The 20,041-nt window shown below is 44.3% G+C and overlaps 1 protein-coding gene across 1 annotated transcript in view; it reads left to right on the top strand.

Moving 5' to 3' along the window:
• LOC126540731 (survival motor neuron protein-like) overlaps positions 1-18,766 on the top strand; it is a 29,919-nt gene extending 11,153 nt beyond the window's left edge. Inside the window, exons 7-8 of the mRNA XM_050187578.3 lie at positions 8,656-8,775; positions 18,519-18,766. Coding sequence (XP_050043535.1) covers positions 8,656-8,775; positions 18,519-18,584 — 186 coding nt within the window. The 3' untranslated portion in view covers positions 18,585-18,766. The remainder of the gene's footprint in view (positions 1-8,655; positions 8,776-18,518) is intronic.
• The last annotated feature ends 1,275 nt before the right edge of the window (positions 18,767-20,041 follow it).

The following is a 20,041-nucleotide window of genomic DNA, read 5'->3' as shown; positions in this document are numbered from 1 at the left end:
TAAAATTAGTGGATGCTGGCAAAGTAGTCCCTAAAAACTGCATTTGTCATTCATTTCATGGTAAAAAAGAAGGCTTACTGCAGGAAATGAAGGCCAAGCTTTCTTTTGCAGAATTTTGCACCTAGACCCCAGTACCGGCAAATAAGTTGTAGCCTACGGGTGTCAGAAGTACCGTATATACTACTCAATTCTAATGTGCACCTTTTTTCCCTGGTAAAGTTCACTAAACTGTGATATGTGCTGCAATAGGTAATGTCCAAATCTCAGCCCGCCAATCTTGAATCCTGCCTTCCAATCTCGGATTGCCGTGATTACTGATGCCCCCCCTACACACACACAGTAGCTCACATGCAAAAATTTCGTTCTGAGTGAGAGTTTATCGCTATTTCTCTCTATTACCATGAAAATTTGATGATGGAACAACCATTGCACTGTATTGCATTCTTAAAGGGACACTAAAGGCAAATACTCAGTCAAGCAGAAGTGATGGATTAGTGCCCGAGAATTTCTAATACGTCAATATTATTCTGATCCGAGCCTCAATAATTGAGAAATTTAGCTAAATGCAGGACATGATTAGAGACTCCCCTGGGACATACAAGCACTTTGCCCGGTGACAAAAGCACTCCTCCATTAAATTCTGTCACTAGTACTCGACTACTAGTTGCAAAAAACATCCTTGTATTGTACTATAAGATGAAATAAAATGCTACTTGTCCAGTTCTATTTCATTTCTAGAAAAAAAATTCATTGAAGTTACCCCTGACGACACCGGCGATCGAAAGCTTTCGTTTTTGCTCGACTCCGCGCCGCCCACGCTTTCGCGTTTCACTAGTTTCGTTATTGTGTAGGACTGCTCTGGTTTTGCTGGCTCGCAAAACCCACGCAAACTGCATGTAGCAGAAATTCAACTTCCATGTGATGCCGCGGGTGCCCGAACGGTTTACGCCACTTGACCAAAAAGCCGCTGCCGTGGCGAATCCACCGCTCTGTCTTGACGCGGTACCGCCGTCTGCCAGGCGCTGTTTTACTAACCAATGGCAGCAAAGGGTGGTGGTGATAGCGTATGCAACATCACCACTCCCCCAGTTGGGCAGCGGGAAATTTGACTTTCGAAAAAGGCATTCGGACCCTTCAGATGCAATTTTCTCGTAAACTAAGTCTTTTCTTGGCACGAAACAAGCATTACGAGGTTTTCGGAATGGTATATAAACAGCCCATGTCGACTTAGTATTTGCCTTTAATGTCCCCTTAAGTATACGAAAATAGAGTTGGCCCTTACAATCAAGCAAACTGCATTCTCTACGTCTGGCCATCATGCATTGTGTGCACGTTATGATCGAGGATGCGCTAGAATTGAGTATATACGGTACTTTTCATATTTAGCCATTGTTATGCAGGAGAAGTTGACTGTTAGAGCTGTTCTAAGAAAGAAAAAAGGGGAAACACTTGATCTCTATCAAATTCAATATTGGTCTCCTTTACTGATTTTGCTGATAAAGAATTAACTAGACCCAAGTAGATGCTAACAACACTCATGACATCACAGCAGCAGCCCTCTCTTTTTTTTATTTTTGGCTTAGCAACGTTCCTTTCACACACTCAGAGAAGGCATTTTGCTATTGCACCAGCATAGTCAAGTAATGTAGACATACTTAATATTCATATTTACTGTCTTTTTAAAATATCTACCACTCATTTTTGCATCTACATTGCAATTACTTATTGACCTATGCGACTTCATGCCATTCATATCTTGTCACAGGGCTACAGAAAAATGAGAATAACTAAGCGTCCAGGGCAAGTTCTTTGCAAGACCACTGTGCAAAAATGCTTTAGCATAAAGAACTTCAACAGTCTAAATGTCAATGGCAGGTGCAACTTGCCGACAGAATCTTAGCATCAAGTGTAAAGAGCTGCACTTGCTTATGAGCTCATTTGGCAGTCGCCTTATGCAAGATTGTCACTGAGGTGTGAGCACACAGGCCCTTCTTTGCTTAAGCTATTCTCCTTTCTTCCCTTTTTTTTGGTTTAAACCGAGAGTACTGAACCCTATTTATGTGTAATTCAAACGTCTTGCTTTTTGTTATTCACATGCGTTACAACATATTTAATGTTTTATTACCTTTCACACTTAAAGGGATACTGAATAAAAATTTGAAAAACTGAAGAACACATCAGAATTTCACTCAGAAGATGCGAATATTCAGATACAGAATGTTTGTAGCACATATTTTTTAACAGATGGCTGTAGTCTCAAGAGTTTTATGATTATGCACCAGCCGCAAGCTAGTCCGTGTGGGGTGGCACACTGATAGCGGTGACTTCACGCCTACCCGTGGCAGCAGCATACAGATACAGACAGCGAGCTCTTAGCATAGCTTAGCTGATGTTTGCACACCTTGTGCTGTGCTGTGTAAATGCATCGAGAAAGGAAGAGGAATAATGGAAAATGGAGAGGGGTTAACTAAGTACGATATTCGGTTTGCTATCCTGCACTGGGTAAATGGGAGTCTAAAAGAGGAAAAGAGTACACTATCAGGGCGAGTGCAGGCAAAAGCGAAATGTGCAAAGTATCGCTGAAGCATAATCACTTGCACTTGTGAGGTCATAAATATGCAAAATGCTAAGGAAAGCGAGGCACAAGTGACTACTGTGACTCTGACGTACTGTAGGAGACACAAGGTACGATCTGGCATCCGCTTGTACTAGCACTCACAGTGATTTCAAACAAGTTGCAACGGGATGCGGCATCGAATTGTATGCCGAACGAATGACAAACTGCCTGGATATCGTTATACAACGGTGGGTGATCGGACGGCCACAGCCAAGCAGAATTCCGAATATGTGTGATGTTGCCCGACACATAGTCGGTGCCTTCAGTGTGCCTGTTCCTCATCGGTCCAGTCACCCCGGCCTAGGCATTCGCATCCATTGCCACTCGTAGCCGCACAAAAACTGGCTACAGTTTGTTTCTGACATGAAATGTTAATTATTAGAATAAGATTATGTCAAAATAGCTCCTGTTCTGCAACTACTGACGAGATCAGGAGCCATAGTGCGAGAGCATTTCGCATGCAGCACACACCGACCTTCTCAGCGAGAAGAGTATCTCTTGGTTTGCACATTTGCTCTTCTTATCAGGGTTGTCGAGAAAACCAATTTTTTTTTGTTTACGGATCACCTACTTGTACAAACGTTAATTGTGTAGGCAAAAATAAGTGCTCTATAATGAGGTGGAGCTAGCTCGCAAGCACCATCGGCTGCGGTGTCCGGCGAGCTCTGCCTACCGACCTCACCAGCGGCTTCCAGCAGAATTGTCAGTTGATGGCGTGCAGTGTTTGTCGCTTGTGCAGGAATGCTTTTATTGACAATGTTAGTGTAAAACAAAGCAGCGTCCTCCAAAGATGTCTGTTTTGTGCCTGTTGACGAGCTTTTGTGTTTTGTGCCTCTTGACGAGCACAAGGTGCAGAGTCTGGGGGGAGTGCACGCCACGGGGCTTCACACTGTTTCCACAGAAGTCGACATTGGCTCGTTGCTCTCCCTGACGGTCACCTTGTCAGGGTCAGGAGACTGTCCATGACGGTCATTACCACTTCCACAGAGGTTGTCGCCTCAAAGGGGGCATCTTTGTTTGCCCGTCAAAGTTGGCGTTGGGCCCCGTCACCATCTCAGCGGGTGCCGGTGAAGGCGCTGCCTCACAGGAAGCACCCAAAAAACGCGCGTTGCCATTTTTGGACGCAACACCACAAAGAAACAAAGCATTGCGCATCGTTCTTTGCAATTCATACTGTTCTTGATAAGTCGGGGGGCAGATTACACGAGCAGGTGGTCGATGGGGAATCAGTGAGTGCAGCAGTGTGGCCTCGGAGATCACTTCGATCTCCAGGAACAATCGCGGAGGCCACATCAGCAGTATCCGGTAGTATTAATGTTACATCCTGTGTATTGCGGCACAGCTGCTAGGTGCGCTTGTTTATGAGAAAATTGTCAAGTTCGTAATTTTATGTTGATTTCATTCCAAAAACAGTGCTGTGTTTTCCACTTTTAATGCCTGAGCTTTCGTTTGGGTTAAATATCTTGATGGCAAAATCTCTATTCAGTATCTCTTTAAATTAGACTGTCGCACAAGCCTGTAAAGACATGCCTAATAGCAGCCATTTCTTAGTTAGCCTTAGCTTCACTACAGTAGCTCCACCTTCAAACCTGCAATGGGTAGACAATGTGGCTGTCATTACCAAAGCCCCGTGATGTTAACTAAAAACTATCTGCCTGTTGTATTAGTATTATACTACCAACACAATAATGCAGATTACATATTTATGTGTAGAAGTACGCACCTATGTACTAAAGAGGCCCTGAAACACTTTGTGAACATAGTAAGATGTTTCTCAACATGTAAATATTATTTCATTGCATGCAGCAAGGAATTTACAACCTCGTGCCAGAAACAGTGAATAACCACTTGCGCTCGCCTCTGCGCTGTCATTCTGCAGTGTCACCACGAGCACCGGGATCTGCCAGTAGCTGTTGGCTGATTTCATGATTGTAAGAATATCCTCAGTAATATTATTAGTATTGCTAATTGTGAGTCAGATAAAATTAACATATATATGTCTGCGATCTCAAAAAGACAGAAAGATCATTTCATCTTTGCATTGCCATTCTACACATGAGAGTTGTGCGTGGCTGCATATGCTACGTGAGGCCTCCGAGTTAGCTGTGGCCTAGTGTAGCCCCAGGGGGCTGTGGTCAGACCCCCTTGCTGCCAAGAAACTCAACTTTCGGGCCGGGCCTCCTTGGCTTCTTCCCTCTGTAGTTTCCAGTGCACTAGTGAAGATGGAAAGAAGTGAGAAAGCCACTTATCGGTGCGATAACTACGTCAAACTCCGCTAACAACTTGAAGGATTAAAAGATTTTTGCATCAGAAGATTCATGAGGCAACATCCTTTAATAAGGAGGTCATTCTTTCACTAGAAAAGTGTTTTCAGAGTTCCGTTAAGGTGCGCAACATGGCTATGTCACTTGGTTATACAAAGTACCACTTCAGAAATTTTAAATCTGATTTGGATGTCTACCGAAAACATGCTCTAATGAAAACGCCATGGAAAGTACTAAGTTTTAAATGGACAATCTTGAGTTTGCACTTATTGGTCCCTATTGTTGGCAATTCATGCAAAGGCTTTCTCAGTGTACTGCGTAATACGTGGTGTTGCGGCCACTTTTACAGTTGTACAAACATGCACTCTGGACTTGCAAGTTGGTCATGCTTACTGGTCACAGCAGCATGGTCTTTAAAGGGACACTATAGAGAGAGAGAGAATCAACTTTTATACTGAGGCCTTAGTAGAGGTTGGTGCGCGCTGGCACCATATGGGGTGGAACCTTCTTCTTAGGTCCCATATGCGTCCAGCAGTTCCTGGCCCCTAGCCACCAGCGCAAGCTGGGTCGGTAGGTCGGGGCTTGACAACAAGGTCTCCCATCGCTCGTGGGGTGGGTTGGGGCTGGGGAGTGTGGGGGGTAGGGATGGTGGGGGGTTCTTGAGCTTAGTGCACTCTGCAAGGATGTGTGCTAGAGTGCCTTTCGATCGTCTGCAAAACGGGCATGAAGTGTCATGCTCTGCTGGGAACATGTTGTGCAAGAGCACGGGATGCGCTAGCGAGCCTGCTTGCGTGCGTCTGAACTCAGCCGAATGCAGCAAACGATTGTGTGACACTATAGAGGCAAATAATTTCATATGTGCTACTAAATTAGCCTCCTTCAATACCAAAAAAAGGCCACACTTGCTGTGAGGGAAGCTTGGTAAGACAGAAGAGGCGTAAATACAAAAGATAGGAGGCGGCATTGCCTTAAAGTCCCACATCATCCTGCCATGACATCAGGGATTTTGACAGTGTAGGCTCTGGCCCAGTTAATTTTTTATTGGTAGAGATCAAGTACATTACATACAGTGGACTCTCCTTAAACGGGACCTCAAAGGACCAGGGATATTGGTTCCGTTTATCAGAAGTTCCATACATTGCAAAGAGCATCGCATGAGTACAAAACCAACCAACCAACCATGAGGATGGTGTTCCATTTAAGCAGCAGTTTCGTTTAATAGGAAGCTTTAGCTCGGGTGCTCCTATATAAATACATGTAAAAGCAGAATTCGTTTTTCTCGGCAACCACTGCACCAAATTTGACGAGGTTTGTTGCTTTAAGACAAACTTAAAATCTAGTGACTGTTCATTTCGAATTTTTAAGTTAGGTCGTCAATTTTTTATTAAAAATTGGCAAAAATAGAAAATTTTCAAAAAACGAAACTATCAAGTTTACAACTCTGTAACTCAACCACTAAAAATGATAATACAATTCTGTGAATTGCATCTAGTAGTACATCTAAAGCGGACAAAATTGATATGTTACACATGAATATAAAAAAAATTAATCACAGGGAAATACAACTTTTGCAAAACCGTTGTAACCAACGTAACAAATTCACGTAAGATGTAAAATGACATATTGAATTTGTCCGCTTTGAATGATCTAATGGATGCCGTTTACAGAACCGCGATATCAGTTCTTGATGCAGAGCTATGAATTTGTAAACTTCGTGCTTCTATTTTTTTCAAACGGTGAAATATTTGAAAATCGTTTTAAGAAAATTCTAGCCCTAAATCGAAATTCCGCTTCCAACAGTCACTAGAATTTAACTTTCTCTTTCAAATGCCACAATATTCATCAAAATCGGTCCAGGGGTTATCTCATGAAAACGTTTTTGCGTTTTACATGTATTTGAATAGGCCGCGTCGGAGTTGGGCCCGAGCTAAAGCTTCCTCTTAAGCAATTTCCGTTTGTTGAGACTCCACTGTATTCTAAATGAGTCAAAGGCTGAACTTGTGAAGTTTCAAGAAATCTTACTTGGCCACAACAGCCCGAATATGAAAGAAATACTTTAATATCTGTGGCGCTGCACTGATATAGCGGAGCTGGGGTTCTGTCGCGAAATTCATATCTTCTTTCCTAATATCAACCTAATACTGCAAAATTAACGGGAACATAGTTTCAATGCATACCTTATCAGTCTAAACTGATTTAAGTGTTTCTCTTTAGTGTTCCTTTAAGGTGGCAGAACACATGTTCTGGAACTAAAGTTCCTATTACTGGAATTTCACCGCCATAAGAAGGACACATTTATGTAAAATACAGATTTGACCATTAAAGACTGTCTTCAGCGTGGAAATACTCTTGAATATCTACTCACACATATGCACAAGCACATTTCTTTATTAGGAAACTGCAGTTTTGCCTTCAAAGCAGCATCGAAACATATTTTTCAAGCATCTGATGTATTGTTGCATTACAGAATGAACAATAGCGCATGCTTGTGCAACCAAGCTTTGTGCAGTTAGTTCTTTCATCCATCATGTAACATAATCATTTATTAATTTTGTCATAGGTCATCAGCACATGGCACACACTTTCACCTTACTAGGTGTCACCAGTATTATTGTCCTCACCTACTCTGTCCCATTGTCTCTTTTAGATGATGCATCGTGGCTGACCTCTTCATAGATGCTACTTGGCAGTCCACATGTAACTGAATAGTAAACTGATACATTTTACCTTGCAGGACCATGCCTTCAATTTGAAAAGACTTATGAGAGAACTCACCAGATGAAAAATCCCATAAGAAATAATCGTTGCAACCCGTTCATTCTAGCGAAGCAAGGCTTCAGAAGCTGGAAGCAAAGCGCTGACACTCATAGGCAGTTGAAATCACTGAGAATTTGTGCAGTGTTACTCACTTTAGGTGCAGTGTATGGCCATTACACCACTATGGCAAAATAATTGCAGCTAGAACAGTCCATTCACACATCACGGTCATGGTTACGACAGTTTGTTACCTAAATTCAGAAATGCAGTATTCATAATATAAGCAATGCACTCATCTGCAAGAAACAAAAGAACAGCCAGGCTACAAGCATGCTCATGTGACGGACGAGACTTGCACCGGGAATAACTGGGCTGCAAGTTGTAAATTTATCATCACTTAGCATCACTGCAATGCTAGAGCTCAGATACACAATATAATCTAACCTTAAGTTCATTTCTACAGCTTCATGATGGAAAGATACATGTTGTGTGCAGCTATCTTGACTGCTGCTCTCTACAGGGTATTTGCCATCCATTGCAAAAGGGATGTCACACGTTTCAGCATGTCTTCAGCAGCCCTAACTAGCAAACAAAACGAATATCTCTGTGTTTGAGCAAAATGACACTCTTGTTACAATTTCCATAAGGTCTCTCTTTTGTAGACATGACAATTCTCTTTAGGCTGTTGTGTTTACCTTACACTTTTGTAGAGTGTATAATATTGCAGACACAAAATGACATTCTGAGTGACTCAAGATGACTGCTACTAGCCTCATCAAGGTGAGGATCCTGAATGGCATCAAAGAAAGTGAGGGTGGGGGGCTCAACAAAAATAGTGAACAAGGAGGGAGGGGGACTGTGAGCATCTGCCTGTGGCCTCATCCTCGAACAATAATTTACAAAGACTTTGAAGTTTGTTTCAAGATATGTGAACTGCCTTGTAATATTGATCTAGGGAAGTACTTGGTCATGTCGTACCTTCACACATCTTTATCTTTGTCTTTCACTCACCTTCAGAAGCAATCCATTCCACCGCCGCCTCCCATTGCTCATGGTGACCTCCCGAACAACGAGGAAGCACTGGCCTCCATGCTTATGTCATGGTATATGACCGGCTACCATACTGGCTACTATCAGGTAAGCAGACTTCAGGTTTTAACTCTTTGAGGGTCGATTTTTTTCGCCATATGCGACCGCCCAGGGTCGATTTTTTTTGTTGCAGATTCCAATTCTTCCTATGGACTTATTTTGAAAAAATTTTACTGTAATTTTTCTAGGGTGACCATAAAGTTAGAAAAAAATATTTTGCGTTGGTATATATGCACTCTTCATTCATGAATAACAACAATAAAAAAGGAAATAAACTTATCAGAATTAAAAATTTCATGCATTTTTATGCACATAGTTCAAGGCTTTGAAAATCCGCACACGAGAATATTTCGCAATTCTCAAATGTTCCTGCTCTTACACTAATACGTACGTCCATAGCGTAATCGAACTGCGTAGGTGCGCGCACTCAAGGGAACTGTTTGGTTGTGTGCCCATCAAAAAAAAGAAAAGCAACACGTGTGACAAACTTCCGCTAATCTTCATCTTATCGCCAACCAGCTAGGGCAATTAGTTTTGTCGAGTCCCCCCCCAAAAAAAGAAAAAAGAAACGGAAACGCATGCACGGCGGCATCCTTCCTATGCGCACCCCTATGAGCACTAAACAAGCGAGAAACAAGCGGTCGCCCTTTGAGCGATTAGTAACGAGATAGCCATCACTTTTGCAAGCGCAGAAAGCTGAAACCGCCCGCGAAACAAAATCCAAATGGCCGCCCACATGCACGCACGCCAATGCGCGAGCGGTAGTATATAGAAGCGCGGGAGCAAACTAGTGCTAAAACAAACCATGCAACGAAAACCGAGAGAGGGAGGTGGGCAAAAAAATTCCCTGTATCCCCACATAGTGGCAGCACATGACAGAAAAGAAAAAGTTTGGAAATTGGTGCACTTTTTAAACGTACAGACGGCGCCATAAATATACGGCATCGACCATTTTCGGACTTGTTCGCGGCGCCGTATATTTACATCATTGACTGTTAAAGGGTTAAGAGGCCGACATGCCAAAGCTTTATTGATTTGTTTCTTGCACTGCCAAATCACCAGTTATGAATGACCGTACAAGATCTATGCACATGTGACTGTATGTTCTTTTTTTCTGTGTGGTTTCTGAATATTGTTTTGTTGTGGTGACTGTGTGTAACACAACAGCAAGACTGTGAATGATGAAAGTAACTTTTTATTGGGCGAAAGTGTGCCCACAAAAGCAAGTTAACTCAAAGCACAGTGGTAGCGACGAACATGGTAGGCGATCACCGAACTCTCGTCTGGCGATCAAGCGCGCCGGCTTTTATACATGAGTCATCGAAGTTTCCAGAGTAATCGCTGGTCCCTGTGTGTCTTCCAGAAAGTACTACATAATTCGTCTCACATGTACGATGAGATTATACATGCTTCGGTGACAACAGACAATGCATAAGACCATAGATAACATTCCAGTGGGTTACAATCTTGCAGGCACGTCTTGTGCGGTCACTGGAGAAAGATAAACAAGCACACATGTCAGTATGCTTGAACTTCGTTAGGATGAAGTAGCGTCCTGTGAGAAAGTACCTTTGTCATATGCCATATTCATTATAAGATTGAACAATGATATTGTCTAAAATATTTGGTGGTCACGTCTGTGTAAAAGAAATGCAAGCATCATGTTTTTGACAGGCCAGTGGAGTGTCTCCTGCAGATTTTGACTGCCCATTGGTAGTGCGTCATGCCCATGTGTGGCCTAGAAGCAATGATGCACCCTATGTCTGTGAAGTTTCGAGACTGATTTACTTTCTTCTCTAGAAATGATTCCCCAAAACAAATGTTGGTGCGTATGTGTAGCGCCATCTTTTCGGGCTAACCTGAGCTATGCATGGTAATTGCTGCGGCAGCCGCTAGATGGCACTACATGTAGAAAAAGACATTGTCTCTAGTCTGCACATTCAACTGTGAGTGAATGTGGAGAGATGAACGTCCACCTCGAACAGCGTGTAAACATAAAATTCTGTGTGAAGCTTGGCAAGACAGCCACACAGACGCATGAGCTCCTTCGTGACGCTTACGGCAACGAGACATTATCGCGGGCGCGAGTTTTGGAGCGGCACAAGAGGTTCGTTTTGGGGAGAACGTTGGTGGAAGACGACACTAGGCAGGGGTGCCCTGCAACCTGACGGAATGAAAACAATGTGGCTCAGATCAGGGAGATCGTACAGCAAAATTGCACCATTACAGTCCGCATGCTATCGGATGCTCTCGACATTAGTAAGACAACATGGCACCAAATTTTGCGTGAGAACTTGGGGAAAAGAAAGCTGAATGCCAGACTTGCGCCGCTCTCACTCCCTCACACAGGACCAGAAGGACACGCAGGCATCAGTAAGCGCTGATTTGCTCTCTGAGGCAGAGAAAGATGCTGCATTCGTCGACAGCATCATTGCTGAAGACGAAACATGGTGTTTTTAATACGATCCTCAAACAAAGAGGCAGAGCGCCGAATGGCGATCCACAAGCTCTCTGGCGTCGAGAAAGGTGCGGCGACAGAAGACCAAACAAAGACGATGCTGATAGTTTTTTTCGATGCCAGAGGTGTCATACACGAGTTCGTCCCACAGGGGCAGACGGTGAATCACGAGTTTTATATCCGCGTGCTCCTACGCATACGTGATGCGCTGCGACGCCGTCGCCCTGACTTATGGGCATCTGGACAATGGAGCGTTCTCCACAAGCACAGCATTACTGTACTTCACCATCCGCCATACTCGCCTGACCTCTCCCCATGCGATTTCTCCCTGTTTCCTTGTGTAAAGAGAGCCCTAAAAGGTCGCTGGATGGGGAGCGTAGAGGCCATTCAGGATGCCATGGCAAAGGAGCTGACAGCTCTGCCAAAAGAAGCGTTTTCCAACTGTTTCCAAGACCTCAAGAAGCATTGGAAGCTGTGTATAGACTGCAAGGGAGGCTATTTCAAAGGGGTGCTGCACAAATAATTTTAATGTTAAACGCATTATTTTTAATGGACTGCCTTGGAACTTTACGGACAAAGGTTGTAAATTGCATACGTGCACTTTTCATCATCACTAGACAGTTTTAGCAGAGCGTTACTGTATATGTTATACGGTGTATGGTATATGAAATAAATAGCCGATTTAGCCACTTGTTTCTTGCTATGACAAATGAGAGCAAGTATCACGAGCGAATTAGAATCGAAGTGTGCAGCCGGTGTGGCCATGTTGTTATGCAAACGCAGTATATGGCGGGAGTGTTCTGGGAAACTTATACTGGAGCCTGCTAAACTCCGCACATCTGCACTCGTAGCAGCCGGTATGTGGTAATGCTCACAGTGTATGGTAACACTCTGCTAAAACTCTCGACTGATGCACAGCCATGTGATAGGTACAACCACATGGGACCCCATGTGGAAACAGCTAGCATTTTTTCTAGCTGCTTGTGATGAATTGCTTCCCGCATTTTCTGCGCACACAAGTGTACGCTTCTGACTATCTCGCGAACGTGTGCGCTGCGTCACTACAGACATTCGCACCTCGCGCTGGACCGCTCTTTTCCTACAGATATCCAACTCCATCCTGCAGCAGTATCTCCAGAGGCGCGCATTCGCCATGCTGCAGTAGTAATGCCTCGTTTCTGTACCTTCGAAGTTTTGGCACAACAGTTCGCCACCGTCTCCTTCTCGTGAGGCCATTGGCACGTGGCTTTAGCGCTCAATGTACTGTCCTTAATTAAATTGGGAAATTTGCAGGCGCAAGTTAAAATCAGTTGGCGCAGGAGAGGGGTAATTGGAGAACGCGGGGAGAGGCCTTCGTCCTGCAGTGGACATAAATAGGCTAATGATGGTGATGTGATGAATTTGCTTACGTTTCAGACAAAATTTTGCATGGCGGCTGCTTTGTAATTATTTACCACATCAAAACAGTGCTTCTTACATGCTGAAAAATTTTTTGGCAGTTGGTTTTTGTCACTTGGTGCAGCTTTGTTCGCAAAACTCAGCGGTTATTTCAGAGGCCTATGCAGATATAATCTGCTTAAAGAACAATTTCAAGCTTCTCGCAATGGTGCGCCAAGCGACACCTTGCCTGTTACAGAGAGATTTTGAGACGACCACACAAGTAGTTCAACCAACACTGCCGGCTCAATGCTAAGGGCATTGCTTAGCCTAACCTGCTTCACTTCAAAGCGGTAGTGTGCATTGCTTCAAAAATAACTGCCAGTGATTCCAAATTGCATTGTCTTGAGAATGTGATCCTTCTCATTGCATCAATTCGCATGTTAAAGGAAGATAGACAGTGGCAATTCACGGCATGCAGGCTACAAAGGGCAGCAGTCGAGCTATCTCACATGTAATGCAGTGTGGCGGCCGAACACAAGCTCCGAGAGTATCACAGCTCTCGCTCGTGCTATTCATTTGGCAGTAATCGTCGCTTGTCACGAAAGAATAAACTAACACATTTATTCTATCAACCATGGCTTTGTGAGAAAAACTCGTAACCGCTGTTTGTGCCATTGGCGGCAGTTGGACAGGCTGCTAGCACGCAGGGGAGTGGCAGCGATGGTGGAGATATCACTTAAACCCAATTTTTCTCTGACAGGACATTATTGCCGCTGTGGGAATAAATCTGTTAAATTGCTATTTGTCGAAGGGTAGCACCCAGAAAATGATGGTCAGTGCACTATGCTGCTTTGTGTTTTTATGAGTACCGTGTAAATATTTTTAAAAAATTGATTTTACTTTGGAATGTTGAACTGTTTTTGCAATTGTCTTCAGCTCCTAATAATCAAACAGTAGATGACAATACATGCCAAGCTTCATCTTTTCACAACATGCCGCAGACCTAATTTTGAGTACACTCGAACCTCGTTATAACAAAACGGGATATAATGAAATAATGGCTTTAGCAAAGTAAATGAAATTCTCCTTGAAATCCCCATAGAGATCCATGTATTTCAAAGCTTGTTTTGATGAAGTGAGATTGTCCCACCAATGGACATAACAAACTAGATTCGTTTCCGAAACTAAAAGATACCGGACCATTGCATGCCAAGTACATCATGGGGTTTGGCTCTCATCTTTGACGGCAGTTCAAGACTCCTGCGTTCTCACCTCGAATATGTTGTCGAGCAACACTGGTCTTTCTCACCACAGCGCGTAGCTGCACACCTGTGCACAAGCACCTGCTCACTATCGCACTTCTCCACTGACCTTTCTCTCTTGCGCATGCCTGGCTGCGTGAGCTGTGCGACGCTGCATGGCTACGTGCGGTGGTGTGAAAGATTAGTGCACTCACTTCTCTCTCACTACGGCGTGCCGCACCGGCAGCTGCAGCTGGGCCTAGCCTCAGAGATCTCCGCAATGCAATATTAGGGGTCACACCCAGGCCATGCATTCACTTCACTCTCTCCCTGCAGCTCAGCGCATAGGCTGACTGCTGGGCGTGGCCTCCGAGATTGCATTGGCATCGGTGCAGTCTTGGAGCCCAAAACAGGCCCAGCCAAGCCAGCGTGGTGAAGTTCACAAACCTCCTTGATCACGCAGCGGAGCACTGTGTTGTGTGCCACGTGCTTCTCAACCACAATGAGCCAAGTTAAAGCAGGCACGAACGACCACCACAATTGAACAGAAGGCAGCTATCTAAAGAATGTAGTGTCAGGTGCCAAGTTATGTGTTGTACGTCGAAGGTTCTTTTGATGTTTTATTCTGATTTCATTGCATGCGGGGCTTTGTAGAAGCTCCACGGGTGCAAGGTCGTATTCTTATTTCCATGTTTACAATTGTGCATCCCATTGGGCATGTATTGCAGTAAATTGCAATTACGGATATAACAATGTAACGGATATAACAAGGTAATCTAGGCTCCCCCTTCAACTTCATTATAACGAGGTTCAAGTGCAGTAGAATGTACTTCGAATATAATGGACCTTCCTCACTGGATTATTGTGGTTTGTTGTAACGAGCATCAAGTCTACTGGAGGTCTACTGAAGCATTAGTACCAAGTGTGGCAACTGCAGTTGTCTGTAGCGTGGACAGGAGATAGCCTTGTGAGTCGCATTGTAGCCTGAAGTAAATTTACAGCAGTTGATCTTAAAGGCCAACTGCAATGAGATTTCACTTGGGCTAAATTTACTATAAATGTCGTGCAGAGACTCCCAAAGTAGTCTTGGTAAAGCCGCAGGGCTGGTAATTGCCTAATTTTGTTATTAGTAGTATTAAATAGCGCCTATGCAGACGACACGTGTACCTGGTGGCAAAGCAGTAGCGACACGGTAGCGATGCAGGTATGGCGAATATTGAAGAACCGTACGTAATTGTTGATCTCTCAGTTGCGCCTAGGCAGCCCGGTGCATTGCTCGCTCATCATTTGCGAGATGATAGGCGTCTCCCTCAGCGTGCATTCTCGCTTTCGCACTCGTGATTTGAGCTGTTGCAAGAATGCCGATGCATTGCATGGCCGTCAGGTGCTCAAATACATACTCGAACATAAGCAATGGTTGTGCAGTACACAACGTTGAGTAGAGGAATGCTGAACACATCTTTCCAGTCCCAGCTTTCAGAGCAAAAGCATGCACAGCGGCACAGCAGGCAAGTGAGACACGGACCAGCCAGTGTGCTCAAAACATCTAAACTGCAGTTTACAAAGCTTCACAAGCTACATTTCGACAGCACAGTAACTTACCCATCAAGATCTGCTTGGCAAACACTTTCTCGGCTTGACTATAAGTACTGCATGCCGCATTGGCACACAAAAACCAAACGGTAACATTCAGAGTTGTATTCAAGGACGACATTATCGAGCGATCATTTCAGGTAGTGCATCATCTTCAAGATATTTTGTGTGTCTGTACATCGGACACGTCGAAGTAGACGAATGATATACTTTCTGACACAGCTCCAGAAACAAGCAGGAACAGCATACTGCGTTTGTCACAAAGGAGAACGTGGCGCAGCAGCGATGGTGTAGATGCGGCGGCAAGCCATGCAGGAATGCACTGCTGGCAGAGTGAAATATGCGAAGCTTTATCACGGCCACAATCTGGCCTGTCTGGCCGTCAGTTTACGCACACTTAGCACCGAGCCCCTCTAGCCCAGCCATGCCAAGACTCGGCTACTTATCATCCTTTACTACAGATGGCGGTAGTTGTCTGATCAATTGACGAGTCCGGCGCTTCCAGCGTGCCAGGCAATGGCTGGTGAAGTTGGATACACCATGCCGGAGATGCTAAGATCGTTAAAATTTTATCCTGTGCTTTAAGTGTGACCTGCAGCAGCGCCGCTATCAGTTTTGCTGCAGTGCTAGCAGACAAGTGCACGACGAACGAGCGCCTCTTTGTTGGTCGGAGACGCAAATGCAACATGCTTGCTGCAACGAGCCTCAACAGCATGCTGCTAGTCAGCCGAGCTACCGTGCGATGCACCCTGTTTCAGCTGCTCCGATGTGCAACAGGACGTATTCTATTCCTGTTCTACAGTGAAACCTCGTTAAACCGTAGTTGGCCGGAGCTCAGAAAAAGTACGTACTAAACGGTAGTACTGTTTAACCAAAATAGCATGAGATCGCCCACAAACCTGTCAAAAACAGAACTCAGAGAGAGTGCGATGAAAAGGGGAAAAAAACATGCACTATTTATTCACTTTGCGCGACAAAAGTTTTATTTTCGTTTGATGCTGCAGTGGCTTAGCACGAGGACAGCGGCCTCAAACTTACTGAAGCTGTGTGCCAGCTTTTCAGCCAGCCTCCTCTTCTCACCAAACACCCGCGTGGCAGATTCCTCGTTGGCGTTACGTATTCTCCGTGCACGCGCGCAGTAGTGCTGCAGAAGTCCCAGGGCGCCTTTTTCATTGCTGGGTGCCGCAGTTTGGGATACTTTTCGTTTGGAATAGAGTTATGTTATTGGGCCCATGTTCTCGTCGCGACGATTGCAAGGCTGACATAACGCGCAGCTTCTGCCACTGTCAGGCTTGAATCGCCCGTGGTGTCGCTTTCCGTGTCGTCCTCATCACTGTCGCTAGTCGACACTTCGGCAACAACAGAGGCAACGATGGCGAAAAGTCGAACCTCATAGCCGACACCTCTTCGCAGTCGCAGCAGCTCTGCTGAGCACCTTCTTCGCATTCCAAATGCCACACACCGTAGTCAACAGCAGATCCCTGTCGCGTGCCAGCGCCGACTTCGTGTCACATGCGATAGCACGGACAATGTCTAATTTTTCTTCTATGCTGAGCCCCCGGCGTCTTTTTTTATCTGACCTTCGGCATGACGCAATTCCTCGCTAGCACGACGCCACAATGCTCTCTGGCACGGCGTCGAAATAATGATGTTGATGTGGCTTCACGCGCAAATGCACAGGGCACTTGGAGGTCGTTGTTCCGACCTCTGAGGCTTGTTGTTCTGCCGAGCCGCCCGATGGGGATTACGCACCACCGTGTTTGCGTGACGAGAAGTGGAAACGCTACGTTTTAAACGATGCATACGCAATAAACTGGTACGGTTTATGCTGATACAAAACACATTATGTTCAATGGCCGCTGAGTTGGGGATTTGACTTTACTACTTTTAGAACGAAAGTACTGTTTAAGCGGGCATGGTTTAACGAGGTTTTACTGTAGTCTAATTTTTGCTGATTTAGCTCAGCTGTGGCACACGTGGATCGCGTCTGTGTTGAGCCGGACTCTACCACACCTTTAGCTTGGCCACCCCAATGGACTCATCTTCAAGCAGAAGCAGGACTCATTGAGGCCCTGTAGTTGAACATAGACAATAAGATAGCGAAAAACGTTTGGACTGGGTGGATAGCTGGCATTAAAAGAACATTGTGGGTGCATAACAGTGTTGTCACAGTGCACAAATGAGCGAACAAAGTATACTAACTCTGTGGCTAGCAGACGTGCGGGACCAGTTCACTGATACACCAGAATGGAAACAAGTAAGGAATGCCATAGCTTCCTCTCAAGGAGACCTTGGGAAAGCGAACAGCATGGGTGCCGGTTCTCCCCATTCTTCACTGTATGTCACTGCTGGCGCTTTTCTTTTCCAGTTTCAGTATGAAAATTATCAATTTTCGCGAGCTCTTTGTAACACATTGACTTGTATTTCAAGCGTATGATTTTGCACAGGGGCCTGCATGTCTAAATTATCTGAAATTGGGCTTCTTGTTGAAAAGTTCATTGCAGTTGGCCTTTAAAGCATTAACATTGTTTTGCACTGTGCATCTGGTAACGTTGGAGGCATGATAATGTGACGCATCATGGTGAATGTGATGTGAACTTCTAGTAGTAGATATAGTGTATGCATTTTCACTGGAACATTAGGGATGGAAAAAATACCTGTTAAGTTAAACATTCTGACAGATGAGAACCAAGTTTAACATAGTCAGCTGTGCTTACAAACTGTTTGGCAGGAATTGCAACATTCAGTATTACTATAACCTGGTACAGCTGTAGGATTGTTCAGGCTGTTCACTTATCTAAAATTATGGCATAGACTGTTCTGCACTGAAATGGTAACATGCACGGACCATATGATTGGTTCCTTAAGATTCCTTAATTTAGAAATAGAACTTATACATTGCCTTTACATTGAACTTCAGAGGCAGTGCTAATGAGTGGACACAAAAGCTGCAGCTTTTGTGTCCACACATTAAGCACTGCCTCTGAAGTTCACGTGAGACATACTTATCAAGAGTAGCAATTTTAGCTTCAAACAAGCCAATAGTATATAATGTCATGTTCTTAGCATTCTCATATACTAATCAATTGATTCATTTCTCTTTTCTTTTTTCTTTTCAGGGCTTGCAAGAAGCAAAGTCAAGCAAAAGGGAATGTTGCTGCTGCAGATTCAGTAGTCACAAGTGATTAGCCAGGCTGTATGTAAACGCTGAAAGCAGAGCACGCCATCCTTTGTTTGTTCTTGTGATTTAATATTTACCTGGCAGCAAGCATTCGAGAAGTCCCAGCTTCACAGTCTTCCGTGAACCTTTTTGCATTTTTTATTGCAAGCAGTCTGAACACATGCTTAATTATATTGAACTGCACCACTTCTCTAGTCATATTTTCCCTTAGGCTGAACTCTTTCTTGCACTTGGTTGTGTTGGGTTCAAGTTTTCTGTAATCTTTGCTTTATCGCATTAATCCATAGCAGGTGAGTAAAGCTTAAGACTATAGAAAAAAACAGGATTTGCCTCATCTTCAATTCATGTTGAGGCCTTTGAAATGTTGAAAGCAGTTGGTCTTACATACTATCATATAAAATTAGTTCGGCCAAGTGTTGTGATGACTCGCACACAACTCTTGTTCACTATTGTAATTTCAACACGTCTGCGAGTCACTGTGACCTACTTTCAGTGAGTTAAAATATTCGGGCTCGTTCTTTAAAGCTGTTGAAAAGAGTCTCCAGGGCAGAAATGCTGAGGGAATGCAAGCAGGCAGCTAAACTACCAGGTGCCGAAAACCACTACCACTCAGCGGGGGAAGGAAAAGCCATAACAATAGACTTTTGTGATCACCATTCTGCGTGTTACCACAGTGGTGAAATCAAGGGCTTCTACTTGGAACTTTTTCATGGGTCCACACACTTGCACATGCAACGGTGAAAATATAAGGTGGAACCCTTTTGGAAACATGTCGTTGGTGTACAAGTTGGTATAACTAAGACCTACTTACAGGAAAGAAATGGCAACCAGTGCAGAAATGTGTAGGCCTTTGTTTCAAATTCAGGCTGCTATGACCACTTGAATACAAATGGCGTCTTGCCTCTGAGCACAAGTTAGCGGGCTAGTTGTTTGAACATTCTTCGGGCTCCAGCGAGAAAGGCACAGACAGGCATATAACGACCTAAAAACACACACTGAGGCGTGTGTTTTTACACTCTTTTGTCCCTTAAAAAAGTAGACTACGGACTTCGTTCAATACTCGATGACTCTGACATATGCGGAAACAGTTATTGCTCTCTTTTTTTCTTATCACACACACATACACACAATGAAATAAGATGTGATTAAGAAAAACTTGTTGGCCTAGTTGGGACTTGCTCTGAGACATAATTGCTGTGTGTCTTTGTGTGTACCTACCAAGGTAGTCCAGTGGCTATGACATCGCACTGCTGAGCCCGAGGTTCTGCTCCCCTGGCTGCAGTGGCTGCATCTGATGGGGAGAAATGCCAAAACCCTGATGTACAGTGCATTGAGTGCACATTAAGAAAAAAAACTCAGGTGGTCATAATTAATCCAGAGCCCCTCAGCATGGCGTGCCTCATAATCAGGTGGTGGTATAGAGAACATTCAGTTAGGAAGAACTCCTGAACATTTTTTAAG

This window comes from Dermacentor andersoni, chromosome 2, assembly GCF_023375885.2.
Source record: "Dermacentor andersoni chromosome 2, qqDerAnde1_hic_scaffold, whole genome shotgun sequence".
Lineage (NCBI taxonomy): Eukaryota > Metazoa > Arthropoda > Arachnida > Ixodida > Ixodidae > Dermacentor > Dermacentor andersoni.
This window is presented reverse-complemented; position numbering and strand designations above follow the sequence as displayed.